The 16,287-nt window shown below is 35.3% G+C and overlaps 2 protein-coding genes and 1 pseudogene across 3 annotated transcripts; 1 reads left to right on the top strand and 2 right to left on the bottom strand.

The window, feature by feature from the left end:
* Positions 1 to 1,198: 1,198 nt before the first annotated feature.
* LOC105643297 (putative serine/threonine-protein kinase PBL26) lies at positions 1,199 to 5,047 on the bottom strand. Its single transcript, XM_089721009.1, has 8 exons — positions 3,576 to 5,047; positions 3,307 to 3,404; positions 2,359 to 3,092; positions 2,114 to 2,280; positions 1,944 to 2,008; positions 1,716 to 1,851; positions 1,485 to 1,628; positions 1,199 to 1,409 (listed from the first exon to the last, which is right to left on the bottom strand). Exons 1-8 carry the CDS (start codon positions 3,903 to 3,905, stop codon positions 1,341 to 1,343), a joined length of 1,743 nt encoding a protein of 580 aa, XP_089577135.1. The 5' UTR covers positions 3,906 to 5,047; the 3' UTR covers positions 1,199 to 1,340.
* A 116-nt stretch (positions 5,048 to 5,163) lies between these two features.
* Positions 5,164 to 7,068, bottom strand: LOC105643296 (exopolygalacturonase-like; annotated as a pseudogene). Its single transcript, XR_016320796.1, has 5 exons — positions 6,806 to 7,068; positions 6,415 to 6,717; positions 6,036 to 6,325; positions 5,708 to 5,924; positions 5,164 to 5,625 (listed from the first exon to the last, which is right to left on the bottom strand). The product of XR_016320796.1 is annotated as an exopolygalacturonase-like (transcript).
* A 1,876-nt stretch (positions 7,069 to 8,944) lies between these two features.
* Positions 8,945 to 15,501, top strand: SUS3 (sucrose synthase 3). The gene is made up of 15 exons (XM_012227423.4): positions 8,945 to 9,178; positions 9,358 to 9,490; positions 10,058 to 10,209; positions 10,329 to 10,521; positions 10,737 to 10,855; positions 10,967 to 11,183; positions 11,330 to 11,425; positions 11,530 to 11,703; positions 12,415 to 12,531; positions 12,613 to 12,779; positions 13,515 to 13,739; positions 13,978 to 14,299; positions 14,392 to 14,636; positions 14,710 to 14,848; positions 15,087 to 15,501. Exons 1-15 carry the CDS (start codon positions 9,081 to 9,083, stop codon positions 15,123 to 15,125), a joined length of 2,436 nt encoding a protein of 811 aa, XP_012082813.1. The 5' UTR covers positions 8,945 to 9,080; the 3' UTR covers positions 15,126 to 15,501.
* Positions 15,502 to 16,287: the final 786 nt, after the last annotated feature.

Raw genomic sequence — 16,287 nt, 5'->3', positions numbered from 1 at the left:
AGGGGAGAAGAGTTGCATCAAAACTTATTTTAAAAGTGCGAACAGGTGGCGGAAACTAATTATCATCACTCAATATTCATAATTGAATTATTTTTTTAATGATTATCTTTAAATATATACTAATTGTTCGTTATTATCGATAAACATTTAAAAGAATCGTTGAATCAAAATTTTTGACAAATAAGGTGAAAATTCACATATTTATCATATGAATTATGATGCAAGAGTGGGTAACTTACTTCCAAATAAAATTTTTACATATTTATTAAAAAAGGAAATGCAATATCACTAACTATAAAAGGTTGCTTAATTTATTTCCATGCCAAAAATTCACATATTTGTCAGAGGAATTGCGATATTACTCGCATCAATAATTTATTTCCATTCCAAAAATTCTCATATATATTAGAGCAACTGCAATATTATAATACTTACTATAAAAGGGTAGATAATTTATTTATATGCCAAAAATTCTAATACTCCATATATAGAAAGGTTGACTGTATAATTTTCCGTTTTACAAAGAAAATAAATAAAGAGGTTGATCCCAAAATGGAAACCAGTGAAGTGGACTCTTTTTTTATCCTCAGCTAGTTAGTGTCAAGACTAAAAGGGCGAATGGTAATCTCGGCCCCTTGTTTTCATATTTTTATAAAAATTTACTTTATAAAAATATAAAAAATTTTACATTTTATCTATAAAATAGTAAATTATTTTCAATTTTGCACTTTCTAAAATTTGAAAAGACGTTCGCCGTCTAAATATTTTTTTTGGATTCCGCGGCAGCTTGCAAACGTGAAATCGGCGCATATGGTATGCCAAGTCTAATGAATTACAACTGGAGTTTCTTAAAAAGGACAACTGGAGTTTCTTAAAAAGGGGAACAACGTTTGGGAATTGTGTGACAGTAATGTATTTATTAAAGCTGAAACTGTTGATTTCTGTTTACTTATTTCGTGCACCAAGTCAAAAGGGACATGTGCGTCTCAGCCCAGTTAAGGTCGGTTTGATGATCACATGACAGATTAATCATGTTTAGTCGCTCCAATTCCTTGATTTAGTTCAATCTAATTTTATGATTTAGTTAAAAGAAACTCTGCTATGTCATGACAGCTTCGTTTAATATATTTAATTAATATAATACGAGAGAATAATATATACATGATGATTACTCAATGAATTTTGAGTATAAATGGCATCTATCTAAACAAGAACACAACAATATATGTTAATACCAAAGTACAAAATTCTCATTTCGCGGAGCCGTATATATATATATATATATGCAAATCCAAAGATACAATTTTATGTATAATAGATCTATATTCACTCGTTCTTCTTTATGAACTGGTATCTGATGGTGATGATTGTATGATACAAAAATTTTCTCCTTTAAGAATAGAGATAACCTGAAAGAAAAATTCAAAAAAATTGTATAAATTATATATTATAGTTGTAGGTAGAGAAGCTTTTAATTAGATTACCTCGCTCATAGGGGGTCGTAAAATAGGTTTGCTTATTGTGCACATTCTTGCAGCAGCCATCACTCTATAAACTGCATGAATGTCAACATCGTCAGAGTCTTCTAATAGCAGATGGAATGCTCTGTCCAGCAGCAATGGCCTGGCCTGCCATTATCATACACCAAATACCCACATAAGATAGGGTTCCTACATCACAATTATAAATAATTTCCTATTAATTAGTCAACTAACCCATTCAATCAAGATTTTATCATCTCGAGGTGCTGATCTTCTGCAGAACAGCCTTAAAAGGAGAACTCCGAAGAAAAAGATGTCAGATTTTATGAGTAGCATTGATCCATGATCTAAAGAATCCTCAAGCCGATACCTTTAGGACAAACAAAAGTTAACTCTTTTAAACTCGGATTGGAATTTATGAACAGGGTTATCACTTTTATGATGTATAGAAGAAGTGCAAACCTGTTATTGAAGGCCGGAGACTCTTGTTTAAACTGAAGCCATGTGGCATGCTCAAACCCAGAGATCTATTGCAACCATAAGTTGGAGTAAATTGAAAAACATACATGTTATTAATGTTGGACTGAAAAAATTTTTAAGTCTTGCAAGAAATTAGGTTTAGCGATTTTCACCATTGGCTGCATATCGGATGTCAGGAAAATGTTAGTGGGTTGCAATTCGCCGTGGACAATGGGGCCTCGAGGGCATTCTTCATGCATGTATCGGACTCCATAGGCAATCCCTATTGCTATCTTCAATTTGTCTTGAAATGTCAGTTTCCAATGTTTTCTACCCAAGTCTGTCCAAAAAAATGAACTAAGTTTTTTGAAAAAAAAATGTTGACAGTCTTAAAAAAGACATGTCGTCTAGAACTCACCACAAAGGTGTTTGTCTAATGTGCCTTCAATTATGAGAGGAAAAACTAGGATTATGTTATGTTCATTTCTGAAGTAACCTGTCAAAGTCAGAATGTTCTTGTGTTGCAAGGACAGGGCTGCCTTCCTTTCAGCTTCTAGAATGCTGTTACAATTTTGGTTGAATCTCTTTACCAAAACAAATGATTGAGTGTCTTCTAAGTACCCATAATAGGTCATACAATTCCTATCCTGGCCATTAAGACAAGTTCTTGATTTAAAACCTTGTGTTATGTCCATAACAACTTCCCAGGTTAGCTGCAATGGCTGACCTGAGAAATTGTTGGCCCTTTTCGAGATATCCCGTTTTTTCTGTTGGAGAGGGATAGCCGTAGACTCTGTTGGACCAGATAAAATTTGAATTTCACTTCGTTTACATGTAGTTGCAGGAAGAGTCGCACTCGGTGTTGGAGCAGATAAAATTTGATTTTCGCTTTCTTTACGGGTACTTGCGGGACGAGGTGAAAGACAAGGTCGGGTTTCGTTACTATCAAGTACTTTTGATTGTGGGTGGCAATTACTAGTAGATGCTTCTTCTACTGATATTGATCCCTTTCTCAGCTTAGGGGATTTTGATGAACTTTCCGGAGCTTCATTTGTTGTCAAGCAACTACAGAAAACAGCTTCGTCGTCACTCACTAATGATATGTTGCAATCTGTGCCACTCAGCCGAAAGGTCAAGTGTTTAGAAAAGCACCTAAAAACACCAAAGAATTAAATTAATTTCTTCAAATTTTGGAATCTAATCGTCACTGCTCATTGTTTTTGTAGTTCCATGGCTTCTCACATTAGGCTATTAGCTCTGTAAAGTGTGTACTTCGTAGAATAAGAGATCAGGAATTTCAAACCCTGTTAATTTATTGTTTATAAAACTTTTAAAAAATATTAGGGTACCTTGGAGATGAACTGACCTATCCATTACAATCCAATTGGCTCTAACATTGTTTGCCTCCTCAACTATGATATCCTTTGGTCGGAAGCCTGCAGCAACCTTCACCTGGAATTTCACCTGTAACAAAAGCAGATGTACAAAATATAATCCTACAACAAAATTACAGAAAAAAGGATTATTACTGCAATTTTTCTAGTACTTGATGGTTGGTACTTTGTTTCATAATATGGGAAATTAGGAGAAACAAATCCTAACAATCTATAACCCTTAAGAGTATAAAGGACTTACTTCATTGCTTTTGCATTTATTGTAAAAAGGTCGGAAAATCCTTAAAAAAACATCTTTCCTCAGGCTGATCTCTTCGTGAAGGAACCTGATATATGGATCTGCTTGATCGCATGACTGATTACAGTGACCTGAAACTGAAGATGCCTCAGATGTTGTAATCTTTACATGAAGAAGTGTCAGAACAATAATTTCATCTTCAGGATTAACCACATCACGCAAAGCCCTGCAAAGTGGAGTCAGTCCAGTATTCTCACCCAAAACGACCTTTTCTCCTTCCAAAACGACAATTACAATCTGCTTGCACTGATGATCTCTACCTTTTCCAGCCATCAAAGCAATTATGAGCCCTTGTTTACTGCGTGACTAGCTTAGCCTTCTTGTATCTTTTCTGCAATGGAGTAACCACTTAATCTAAAGATACTGTCGCTTATTCTCTTAGTATCTACCGTTTTAACTTTGATTGGTCCGGAAAAGTTCTGTTTTTTTCCCCCGACTATTCGCCACATCAAATAGAACTTTGAGGAGAACCATTTTGCAAGAAGTTTTCTTTGTTTTTCTCACAATTGCATACCAAAACTTAGAATTTGTAAGGTATCCAAAGATTTTTAATTGAGTTTATTTATTCCTATCGTGACGTGGATTTTACAATTAAGACAACACGTGATAAAAAAAAATTATGATCCCTTCTTGATCCCTTCTTCAAATTGAACACAGATGGTTATTCGGTGAAGCAAATTGCGTTTGGAGGGGGCCTTATTAGAGACAGCTCAGGACAATGGATTAACGGCTTCGTAATTGTCATTGGGACATGCTTTGTACCTAATGCAGAGTTATGGGCTATCTTCCAAGGACTTAAGATCGCCAAACAGATGGGAATCTCCCATATCAAGCTGGAATATCATAATGAAGCAGTAGTTCAGCTTATACAAGGCAAGATGGCTTCAATTGGAGGTGTCCAACAACTTATTCTGGCTATAAATAATATTATCCAAGGTTATTGAAATTGTGTTATTAGCTATGTCTATAGAGAGGTTAATTATAGTCCTGGCTACCTTTCTAAGTATGGTAGAAATTTTTCCCTAGGAGCGCATCTCTTGTCTCAACCTCCGTTAAGCTTGATATCGCGGCTAAACCATGATTTGTATGGTATTGCAGCACCCTAGACTTTGTTTCTAATCTTTAGAGCTTACCTCTCCTTTTCAATAATAATAATAAAAAAAACTATGTGCATACTAGCTTACGAATTTCCATTAATAACTTAAACGAGGCCTGGTCCAATTATTATCTATGTACGCATGTACTAAAGCGTAGACCTAAACACCTTCCCATTGGAACAAACATAAAGATAAGCTAATTGTAGTAGTTGAAGTTATCTTCTTTTTGTTAACTGGATTTGAAATTTATATCTAAATTGCATGTTAAAATTAATTAATAAGTCTTTTCAATCTTTATAAGGACATAGAGAGTGGATTCCGGTTTTTTCCAATACTTTAACTTTCACTAATTTAGTAAATATTATTTAAAGTAAAATGCCGAGTAGCTCATAATATTATTTTATCTCATTAGTCTCCGTTAAGTTATTTCAATATGACAATAATCATACTACCATAAGATATCCTTTCCAGCTTACACGATCATACAAAAAAATTACACTGCAATTAGCAGCCTGCAACAACCTTACAATGAAGCAGGTCACGCAATGGCGTAAAATAAGGTCTCAGGTTGTTGCTTACACATAAAATGAATTTTGTAAGCTCAAAATTGGAAAGTAAAGAGTAAGTAAAAACAATCCAAATATATATACACATTAAGTGCAAGTAATTGCTAGATTTTGTTTACCGTCACAGGTCACTTTGGCATTGGAACATGAAGCAGATTCAGTTGAAGGTGTATCGCCTATATAGGTCAAATCTATATCAAAAAGTTCTACTCCTTCACAAGGAAATGCCGAGCTGCATTGTAAATCTACTGCTACAGCTGAAACTGATGTACCCTTAATGTTTCTGAAATGACCATCACTAACCTTCACCTTAGAATTAGATGGTTGCGCCTACATAATATTGTACAACACTTTAAATAAATGTTACCATAAGAATTCATCTTTTTATTGATAAGATTTCCAAATTAATTACCTCCTTATCTGTGATACCATATTTCTGATCTATGATAATCGGGTTCTTTACATGGTTCATGATAATATCTTGGTAAACGATGCCATAAGCGTTGCTGGGATCTGATTCGGAATATGTTTTGATTCTGGCACCATTTGTAGTGTTTGAAAATGTACAATTACTCACAACAATCCCGCTCACATCCTCCTCTTTAGGATATTTGCCAAGGCTTCCAACACTAAACTGAAATGACCAAAAAAAAAAAAGAGAAATTGAAAATTTCATAATATTATTCTTAAAAATGGAAAGTACCAAAGAATAGAAAATGTTTAAAGAAAAAGTTGATTACCTGATGCCATGTCCCGGGCCACAAGTAACTTGGGAAACTATAAGATTTGTGGTTCTGTCTCTGATTGAAACGCAATCATCACCAGTTCCAATCATACTGTTAGTGACACTGATAAAACTAGAACTGCTTATATGCATGCCATCAGTGTTCGGACTCGCGTCTGGAGCAGTTATGGTGAGATGGTGGAAGGAAATATTCTGACATTTTACAATATGGTAGTGGAAGAACATGCTATTGAGGGAGGTGATCTCAGAAACTTCTGAATTGTTCACTTTATGGAACTTAAGCGACTAAAACAATATCCCAAAAAAATGAAAAAATCATTTCAATACTATATATAATTAAAAACAAGAACATAATTGATTAATTAGATGGTTACAGCGGGAAGCTTCTGGCAATCCTCGTTGGTTTTGCAGTCGTTGTATTGCCAAACGACAGGTCCTTGGCCGTCGAAAGTTCCTTTACCAGTCAGAGTTAAACCGTCGATATATTCAAAGGACATCCATTCTGTTGAAGTATATTCGCTAAGATCAGTGCTAGCCTACCCTTGCACCTCAAAAATCACAGGCCCTGCGCATGGCCCTTGAAATACAGCAGGGCCTGTCAAAAATGTTCCAGCTGGAATAACAACTTTTGCAGGAGCAGTGGATTCGCAAGCTGCCTTCCACGTTTGTATAAATGGCTACATCACATTTCTACCGTTAGTGCTTAATATAAGATATAGCTACATTGAAAACTCTGTTAGAGTTTGAAGTTCTGATATGTCTTACCATTGCATTGTTCATTTTATCGTCTGCCTTAGCACCATGTTCTGTGACGTCAAAAACTGTAACTGCGGCGTCACTCGTTTCTCTAAGGGCACGACGATTACGGAGACCCACAGCGGTGTGGCTGAATGCACCATTGGCCAGACAAGAAAAGAAAGCTAAGACTAGCACAATTATAGCCTTAATCTCGAATTTTCCTGTGCTGGCCATGGTGATTTAAGTATCCAAACAACTACTTTTATTTGTTTTTACTTTGCTAATGTTTGCAAAATCTCATGTATTTATACCTTTTTTGAATCTATCTATAGTAATCTAATAGAAAGTAGACTTGGTGCTCCTCTTTTTTTCTTCGATGGATTGTTTAAATTTAGCACTATTATTTAGGCGATCATATATGGAAAACTCATGCTATTTCTCCTGCTTGGTTACCACCCACTCCTTATTGATAGGGAAGAAACGAAAGGCATAACCACTTCCCATGCAAGGCCAAAATGAAACCACCCATGCAATGGGCTTCTAATTTAAAAAATTGAGCCCATTAGGCAAAACACAGTATGGTTTTAACTTTGTCTTGTTCAATGGAGAGCATGAACCGCTCCACATTTTCTCGTAACATTTTGAACAAAAAATGATATCCGTTTCGCTGTGTCGCTTTGCACATCCATTATTATTGTTCTATGTAGGATGTCAATTTCCATTGCTTTAAATTCCAATGTCCATGAAAGAGACTTTGGAGTTTGGCCTAACTATGGGTCTGAATGGCTTGGCTTAGAACGAGGAAGTAAAAATCTAAAACAATAGGCGAAGGGACAAAGGGAATGAGGTTCTAGAAACAACAAATAGATGGGCCCATAATTTAGATAAGAACAGAAAATTTTATTGGGAAAACAAGTTTATCTTTAGTTTCCTATGGCCTATCAATGGCTTTTTGGATTAGATAAGCAAAACTGCTTTATAAATAGTACTTGTAGCAGCAAGTAGAAGCGGTTTATTCAAGGCATATCATAAAGAAGCAGTAAGGAATGAATATTTGTAATCAACTTGAAAGAACAGCGGGCTATCGAAATACCAAAACAAATCCATGAAATAATCACTCTAAAAGCATCCAAAGAGAACAGTTTCAAAAGCGTTGGAAAAGGAAAGAATTAGGGACTACATAGTCATTACTCCATATTTTTTTAATGTATTTAAAAGACACAGTCTGAGCCACGAAAATAAATATTGATTCACATTTTTCCCTGGGTTTATCCTAAACAGTATATTTATATTGACAATGCGCAGCTGCTTTCTATCCTTTTCAAGTGCTGACATTAGCTTCAATATAAAATTCCTGAGGAGAAAAAAAGTAAGAATAATTTGGCAAGAAGCCATTGGTTCAAAGCAGACACGCGTCCTCCTGCACATAGTCCATTTATCCATAATAAATTAACCATACTAAACGCTTACCTGGACATAAAAAAATTGTTTCTTTCCGACAATTAATTCTCGGGAAAATAATTATTGGGTCTAAAGGTTTTATAAAATTAATTTATATTTTTTATATTAAGCATTTAATTTTTGAGATTTGGTTCCATCCTAGTAAGTGGTTCTTTCCTTTAATTTTAATGATTTTGTCCTTGAATATCTATTTTAATCTTTTACTAAATATTTTAACTGTAAAAATATTAAAATTAAACAAAATGACCATTTAACGTGACAGAATCAAACTTCAAAAATTAAATATTTAATATATAAAAATATGAAAATGAATTAATTAATTTTAAAAAACCTCGCGCACCAAATAATTATTTTCCCTTAATTCTTCTGTTGAAAGATTGTAACTTTGCTTTAGGATAATTGGTTTTTTTTTTTGACATTTGCTTTCGGATAATTGGTGATCTAATCTTGATTGCAAATTTGCAATAAAGAAAGCCAAGAAAAAGCTAAAAATGATCACAAAACAAAACCGCAGCTGGGTATTGGCCGTTGGGGTCCCTGGTTTTTCCATCTCCTGGTGCAGGGCAGGGCAAGGGCTGCCACTTCGTAAAAGTCATTGTCAAAGGTTTTGTCGCTTTTCCTATAGTCGCTTTCCAACACTTCAAAACTTCAGACACGCAATTATAGTACTCTGTTTTTCCTTTTCCTATAAATTAGCCACTTTCTTCTTTCTTCCAACAGGTCATCACCAATTTCCCTTCTTTCTTTATCATTTGCAAACACCAGAAAGTTCACTTGCAAAGCAAATAACAGTTTTTTTTCTTTTTCTTCTTATTATTTTTTTTGTTGTTGAAATTTGATCATGGCTAATCCCAAGTTAGGCCGAATCCCTAGCATGAGAGAGCGCGTAGAAGATACTCTCTCTGCTCACCGAAATGAACTTGTTTCTCTTCTCTGCAGGTTTCTTACTCTGTTCCTTTTTTTCCCCTGTTTGGTTCTTGAGAAGACAGATTTTCTTTTTTAGCATTATTATTGAACTGCTATCTATTCAGTGTATTAGTTGTGGGATGGAAGTGAATTTAAGTAGAAGTAGAGTAGGAGTTTTTATTTATCAGTGATAGTTATTTTGGGATTTGAAGGTATGTGGATCAAGGGAAAGGAATTTTGCAGCCACACACTTTGATCGATGAACTGGATAGTGTTGTGGGCGAGGACGGAACAAGGCTGGGGCTAAGAGATGGTCCCTTTGGCGAAGCACTTAAATCTGCTCAAGTGAGTTTTAATTTAACGTTCTTTGTAAATATACAAAAAATCATGATCAATCGATAATCATAGGTATAAGCTGGATGCTTGCGATTGGCGGGAAAAGAAGGGTAAAAGAAGAAAAGAAGCTTTTTTTTTTTTTTTTTTTTTTCTTTACTTCGTGAGAAATTGAGAATCAGATCGCTAAACTTTTTGCAACGAATGGTTATGTTTTAAATATGACCCTGCATTGTTTACAGGATAATTTATGATGTTACATTCCCTCAATTGTGTATGTGTTCATAATCCTGTATTTATTTATTTATTTGAATTAACAAAAGCATGGCAGAATAGCTTTTTATATTTTATTATCCTGCCAAGGTTATAGTTATATGCCCAAAAAGGGCAGAACTTGTTTTAATTACTTTTTTATTTTGTTTTACTGAAGAAAAAATGCACTTAGCACTTTTGGATTTTACCACTTAAATCTGGTGCTTTTCTATGATTTTGTGTGCTGAACCCAACAAATATGGCCTTTATGTTTTTTGCAAATTATATCATATCTTGATTTTGGTCTTACTGGTATGTTGGTGATAGGAAGCTATAGTTGTCCCTCCTTTTGTGGCAATAGCCATTCGTCCAAGGCCTGGTGTCTGGGAATATGTCCGCGTCAATGTCTTTCAACTTAGTGTGGAGCAATTGAGTGTTTCTGAATATCTTCGCTTCAAAGAAGAACTTGTAGACGGGCCGTAAGCAACTCCGCTCTTCCTTGAAATTTTTCTCATCATCCACTAATATGTATAGCAGCCTTTAACCTTTTGATTCTTTATATAGATTACTTTTTGTTACTTACCAAATGTTTCTTTAGGTCCAATGATCCCTATGTACTTGAACTTGATTTTGAGCCATTCAATGCTGATGTTCCTCGCCCCAACCGGTCTTCATCGATTGGCAATGGTGTTCAATTCCTCAATCGCCATCTCTCTTCAATCATGTTTAGGAACAAGGACTGTCTGGAGCCTTTAAATAATTTCCTTCGAGCACATAAATATAAAGGGCATGTAAGTTTTCGTGAAGGCAACTAACTTTTTGGAGTGTTTTCATTTGTAAAGATTCAATTCAATCTTGTTAGACATGAATTTATGAAGCCTTGACTACAACTGCAAATTTAGATTTTTTATCTTTTTGCCACTGAAAGGGCATGATTTTGCATATTTGGAAGAGAGATGATTGAAATGGTATTTGGGGTTGAATGATTGAATTGGATTTTTTGCAGCCCTTGATGTTGAATGATAGGATACAGAGCATATCAAGACTTCAATCTGCCCTTGTTAAGGCAGAAGAATATATTTCTAAGCTTCCACCTGATGCACCATATTCTGAGTTTGAGTATGCGTAAGTTTCTTTGCATAAAACTTTTGGTCTCTTGAAGGTTAAAAATGTGGTACGGTTACAGAACAATATTCTTTTGTGTTTCATGTTTTTCACTTTTAATTTGATTTTTAGATTACAAGGATTGGGTTTTGAGAGAGGTTGGGGCAATACTGCAGCGCGTGTACTGGAGACAATGCATCTTCTCTTGGACATCTTGCAAGCTCCTGATCCGTCAACTTTAGAAACCTTCCTTGGGAGAATACCGATGGTGTTTAATGTTGTTATTTTGTCTCCACATGGATACTTTGGGCAAGCAAATGTTCTAGGTTTGCCTGACACTGGTGGGCAGGTGCTTTTCAATTTCATTTCTTGTGACCCAAAATACTAGCAGAATACTGTAAACACTAAACAAGGATATTTTTGTTAACAACCTCTTTGGCCTGCAGTGGTCTTTTAACACTTCTTTTTAATAAATATTTTCTAATTAATTTGCAGGTTGTTTATATACTAGATCAAGTACGTGCCCTAGAGAGTGAAATGCTTCTTAGAATACAGAAACAAGGCCTGGATTTCAAGCCTAGGATACTTATTGTGAGTATATTTATTCTTCTCTTAAGTCAGTTTCTTCAATTTTCAAAATTTTGATCAATGTTGATTGCTTCTCTCTAAAATGCATTTTTCATTCATTCTTCAAGGTGACCAGATTAATACCTGATGCAAAAGGAACTTCATGCAACCAGAGGTTGGAAAGAGTCAGTGGAACAGAATACACGCATATTCTGAGAGTTCCTTTCAGATCAGAGAAAGGAATTCTTCGAAAATGGATCTCAAGATTTGATGTGTGGCCTTATCTGGAGAACTTTGCTGAGGTAGGACATAAGTTCATGTTTGGATGTCTAATTATTACTGTCGATGCATACTAATTGTACGGGTTGGATCATGTGTACAAGCAATAGCTTTGGAACTTCTGTTGAAAAATAATGACTGTAATAGCAATAATTTTTACTGTTCTTTTACATCTATCAGCATCTACAAACTCTTTTTTTAAGAATATAGGAATGAATAAACCTGCTCTTGATGGTACTTACGGTTGGCCAAAGCAATGGGACAGGGCAGTCAATAATTCACACTAGATACTATAGATCTTGCTATTCTTATCAGCTAAACCATAAGTTTCTACAAATTTTTCAAGGTAAGAGAGGTTCTCCATCAGTAGTATCTATGATAGTTGTGTCGCTGCCTCTTATGCCTTTCTGTCCACGTAGAACAGTTCTCTTATAATTACCATGATAATCACTACATATGTTACCAAAATATATTGTGGGGACTAAATGGGAACATGATAAAAATTTAACTATTCTCACCTCTTGAAAGACCTGCTACTACTGGCTGCTGGTGTTCCTTTATCTTTGTCATGCTACTCACTCCTTAAAAGTCTTGTATCATTACACCATTAACTCAAGCCTTTATTGTTTGTTTTAGCTCTGTATCATGAATTTAGGTTAAATATAAAGTTAACATTATTTTGTATTTATTGATTTTCCTTTTTCACGCTGAAACTTTTGCTTCAAACCTTTCAGGATGTGGCAAGTGAAATTGTAGCCGAGTTACAGGCCGTTCCTGATTTTATAATAGGGAACTACAGTGATGGGAATCTTGTTGCATCTTTATTGGCCTATAAAATGGGTGTTACACAGGTTAGGGCTAGTTATTGATATTGTTCCTATGCAAGTTTCAGGTTCAGGGAAGATTTACTTTTTAAACTTTTGGCTGTGCAGTGTACCATCGCGCATGCCTTGGAGAAAACAAAATATCCAGATTCAGATATATATTGGAAAAAATTTGATGATAAATATCACTTCTCTTGTCAATTCACTGCTGACATATTAGCCATGAACAATGCAGATTTTATAATCACTAGTACTTACCAAGAAATTGCAGGAACGTAAGTTTGCTCTCCTCTTTTAATTTGTAGGTGTTGTAAAATTTTTTTAAGATCAGGCATGATGACTATTATAGATCTGATTTTATTATAAAATCTTTGGAGTTTTAGTTTTTCGATGTGAAAATAATGCTAGAAAAACCAAAGGAATCGAAGCTGTAGTTTGTGACCTATTGACTATCTTTAAAAGAATGGCAAAAGAATAAAAGTGGAAGTAGGAAGAATGTGCCATGAAGTGATGTTCTGATAACTTGCACTTTATGGATGACAGTCATGGGGTTCCATATGCTGTATGATTTTTATGTTGTTATCTGTTTGCTGTGCTAGGGGTTCAGGGTTATATTGGAGGTCTCTGATGTTAACTTGATCTTATTATTGCATTTGAAATTTTACTCTGAGCCTTTGGTCAACCAACATTTGTGGTAATATACTATAATATTTTTAGATGCACTTGAAAGTTACAGAATCCGAGGAAGGCATTTCATTTTTGTACTCTCGATTCAGTATGGTTGTAATCCATTAATAGGGCCCCCTTGGATTAGTGATTATTATGCTGTCTCGTGCAAGACTGTGGTACTAATTTAACATAAGGTCTGCCTTCCTTGTGAGAATATACATTCTGATGCATTTGGAAATTAAACTTGATGAAATTGCTCATGCAACTTGATCAATTTGGTAGATGCCTGATTAAGTAATGCTTTTTATATCAACTGCTTAACTTGCATGCTCTTTCCACAGGAAGAATACTGTTGGTCAGTATGAAAGTCACACTGCTTTCACTCTCCCCGGATTATATCGAGTTGTTCATGGAATTGATGTCTTTGATCCCAAGTTCAATATTGTCTCTCCTGGGGCAGATATGTCCATCTACTTCCCATATTCTGAAAAGCAAAAAAGGCTTACAGCCCTACATGGTTCCATAGAGAAGATGTTGTATGATCCTGGGCAGACTGATGAGTGGATGTGAGTCTCTTATTTATTCTATAGTTTGAATACCCCATAGATTAACGTTTATGATACATATTAGCAAGCAAATAACCATTATGATTGATATTACAATATTGTTTCTAATTGTAAGAATTTGAGTTGCCGATTCAAGTTTCAAGCACCATATCTAAGAATATGGTTGGAAATCTGGAATAAGACATCAAATCTCTAGGATACAGTTTATCAATCTGATATTTCCTTTATATCTTTGCAGAGGTACACTGAAAGATAAGTCAAAGCCGTTAATTTTTTCGATGGCTAGGCTGGATCGGGTAAAAAACATGACTGGGTTGGTAGAGATGTATGGTAAGAATACCAAACTGAGGGAGCTGGCGAACCTTGTTGTGGTAGCTGGTTACATTGATGTGAACAAGTCCAAAGACAGGGAAGAAATTGCTGAAATTGAGAAGATGCATGAACTTGTGAAAAAGTACAACTTGGATGGGCAATTTCGATGGATAACAGCCCAAACGAATCGAGCACGTAATGGTGAACTCTATCGTTACATAGCTGACACAAAAGGAGTTTTTGTGCAGGTATATGATTTTATTGTAATTTGCTATTGCACCGAAGATTTGTAAAGCACTTGATGCCCTTAATTCTTCTTGTTTTTCCTTTCTCTGTGCAGCCTGCATTTTATGAAGCTTTTGGGCTGACTGTTGTGGAGGCCATGACTTGTGGCCTCCCAACATTCGCCACTTGCCATGGTGGTCCTGCCGAGATTATTGAGCATGGTATATCGGGATTCCACATTGATCCATATCACCCTGATCAGGCTGCTGCACTTTTGGCAGATTTCTTTCAGAAGTGCAAGGAAGATCCAATCCATTGGAATAAAATCTCTGATGGAGGGCTGCAGAGGATTTATGAAAGGTTAGCAATCTATATAATAACTTGAGATTTATCTTCTACTGGTTTTGTGAGGCTCACTCATATCTTTGAATAGGTACACGTGGAAGATTTATTCTGAGAGGCTATTGACATTGGCTGGGGTTTATAGTTTCTGGAAGTATGTTTCCAAGCTTGACAGGCTTGAGACCCGAAGATATCTTGAGATGTTCTACATTCTGAAGTTCCGAGATTTGGTGAGTACTTGACCTGATGCTATTTATAATTTTCAATGCTGTGCTATTAGCTAGTGTTTCCTTCTACATTGTGACATGAAATCTGTGGCTGAAACTAATCGGCAACTGATTGATATTAAGATAATATTGTTCCTGCACAAGTGTGTACACACTCAAACAGTGACATCTGATGATACTGTATAAATTTTTTGTACTGTTTGAATGTTTTTTCAGAAGCCTTAAATGTTTTTTGTTTCAGACAAAAACCGTTCCTTTGGCAATTGATGACCAACATTAAGCTGCAGAATCGCTGATCCAACTGTTTATCCTATGAAGTATGAACCAGAGGCAGCAACTTCACACTCAATGGCAGTAGTACGTAAATAAATGTCCATTGTTGTGCCTGTCATCTATACACGAAAATCTATGCATGAAGCTTTCTCAAGCAAAGCAGAACCTTTGGAGGAAAATAACGCATCCTTGCTTTCATAACTAAATTTAGCTGCTTTATTCAAGTTGGAGAGCAACTTGAGCTTTCTTATATAAGGTGTAACATGCTATTGTGCTATGCAACAGGTACATTGTCCATGTTATCTGCAATGAGCTTTCTTGTTTGAAGTGCATAAATTTAAAAGCTAATATGAGAAATAAAAGCTGTCACCATATTATAACGATGGGAATGAACGAAGGTCTATATTTATACATTGTCTAACATAAATTATTGAAATTAGAATGTTTTTGTGATCTAGTAATGGTGGGCGTGATCTGGGTGGTAGGGTTCATGCCCTAATGTCCAGTCTGGAATTGGGACTCTGGAGCCTTCTTTATACAGACCCTTGTCAAAGTTAAAGCAAACCAAGCCGAAGTCACAGTTACTGACACGACTGAAAAGTTTGAAAATACCAAGTCAGCTTTTTTGACCAGAGAGGAGCCTCAGTCGCAAACCTACAACAATCACGTGTCTCTCTTTCTATAAAATTTCTTTCTTGATCTCCTTAAGTTCCCCTGACTCCTCGTTCTCTTCCAACGGTCAATTACTCGTTCTCCACACCAACGGTAAAATATTCATTTATGACATTATCCACTGACACTGCCCGATAAAGACATCCTATTTAAATTCGTTTCCTTGTAGTTTCTTTGTAGTTTAGTTGTTGGTTTCTGGGATAAAGACATCCTATTTCCTATTAACTCTCTTCTTGGTTCAGTAGTCCAGCCCTTCTTTATCCCGAGTTAGAGAGAGAGGGGAGAAAAAAAAAATGAAACATAATAATTATGATCGAACGGATATAGAGTTACGATGAATCTTTGAAAGTTTACGAACGATAATATATATTTTGACAAGCTTGAATATAATTGTAATTTTGAACGAGATTTTTATTTTTATTTTTTATTATTAACGCTTTTTTAATTACTTTTGTTACTGTTACAAACTATTATTTAGAGTGAACGATCGAGTTATT

The sequence above is a fragment of the Jatropha curcas genome, chromosome 5 (genome assembly GCF_041381405.1).
Source record: "Jatropha curcas cultivar XTBG-Jc1 chromosome 5, XTBG_Jcur_1.0, whole genome shotgun sequence".
Taxonomy (NCBI): Eukaryota; Viridiplantae; Streptophyta; class Magnoliopsida; order Malpighiales; family Euphorbiaceae; genus Jatropha; species Jatropha curcas.
The sequence above is the reverse complement of the archived record's forward strand: the minus strand, read 5'-3'. Positions and strand labels throughout refer to the sequence as shown.

Excerpts from the sequence above, each read along its gene's own strand:
- LOC105643297 (XM_089721009.1), bottom strand. The coding sequence starts at position 3,905 with ATGGCTGGAAAAGGTAGAGATCATCAGTGCAAGCAGATTGTAATTGTC. Across the intron at positions 3,093-3,306 it reads AATTGGATTGTAATGGATAG|GTGCTTTTCTAAACACTTGA; the intron begins GTCAGTTCATCT and ends TGGTGTTTTTAG. Across the intron at positions 2,009-2,113 it reads CATCCGATATGCAGCCAATG|ATCTCTGGGTTTGAGCATGC; the intron begins GTGAAAATCGCT and ends TGGTTGCAATAG.
- SUS3 (XM_012227423.4), top strand. The coding sequence starts at position 9,081 with ATGGCTAATCCCAAGTTAGGCCGAATCCCTAGCATGAGAGAGCGCGTA. Across the intron at positions 9,491-10,057 it reads AAGCACTTAAATCTGCTCAA|GAAGCTATAGTTGTCCCTCC; the intron begins GTGAGTTTTAAT and ends TGTTGGTGATAG. Across the intron at positions 11,704-12,414 it reads ATCTGGAGAACTTTGCTGAG|GATGTGGCAAGTGAAATTGT; the intron begins GTAGGACATAAG and ends CAAACCTTTCAG.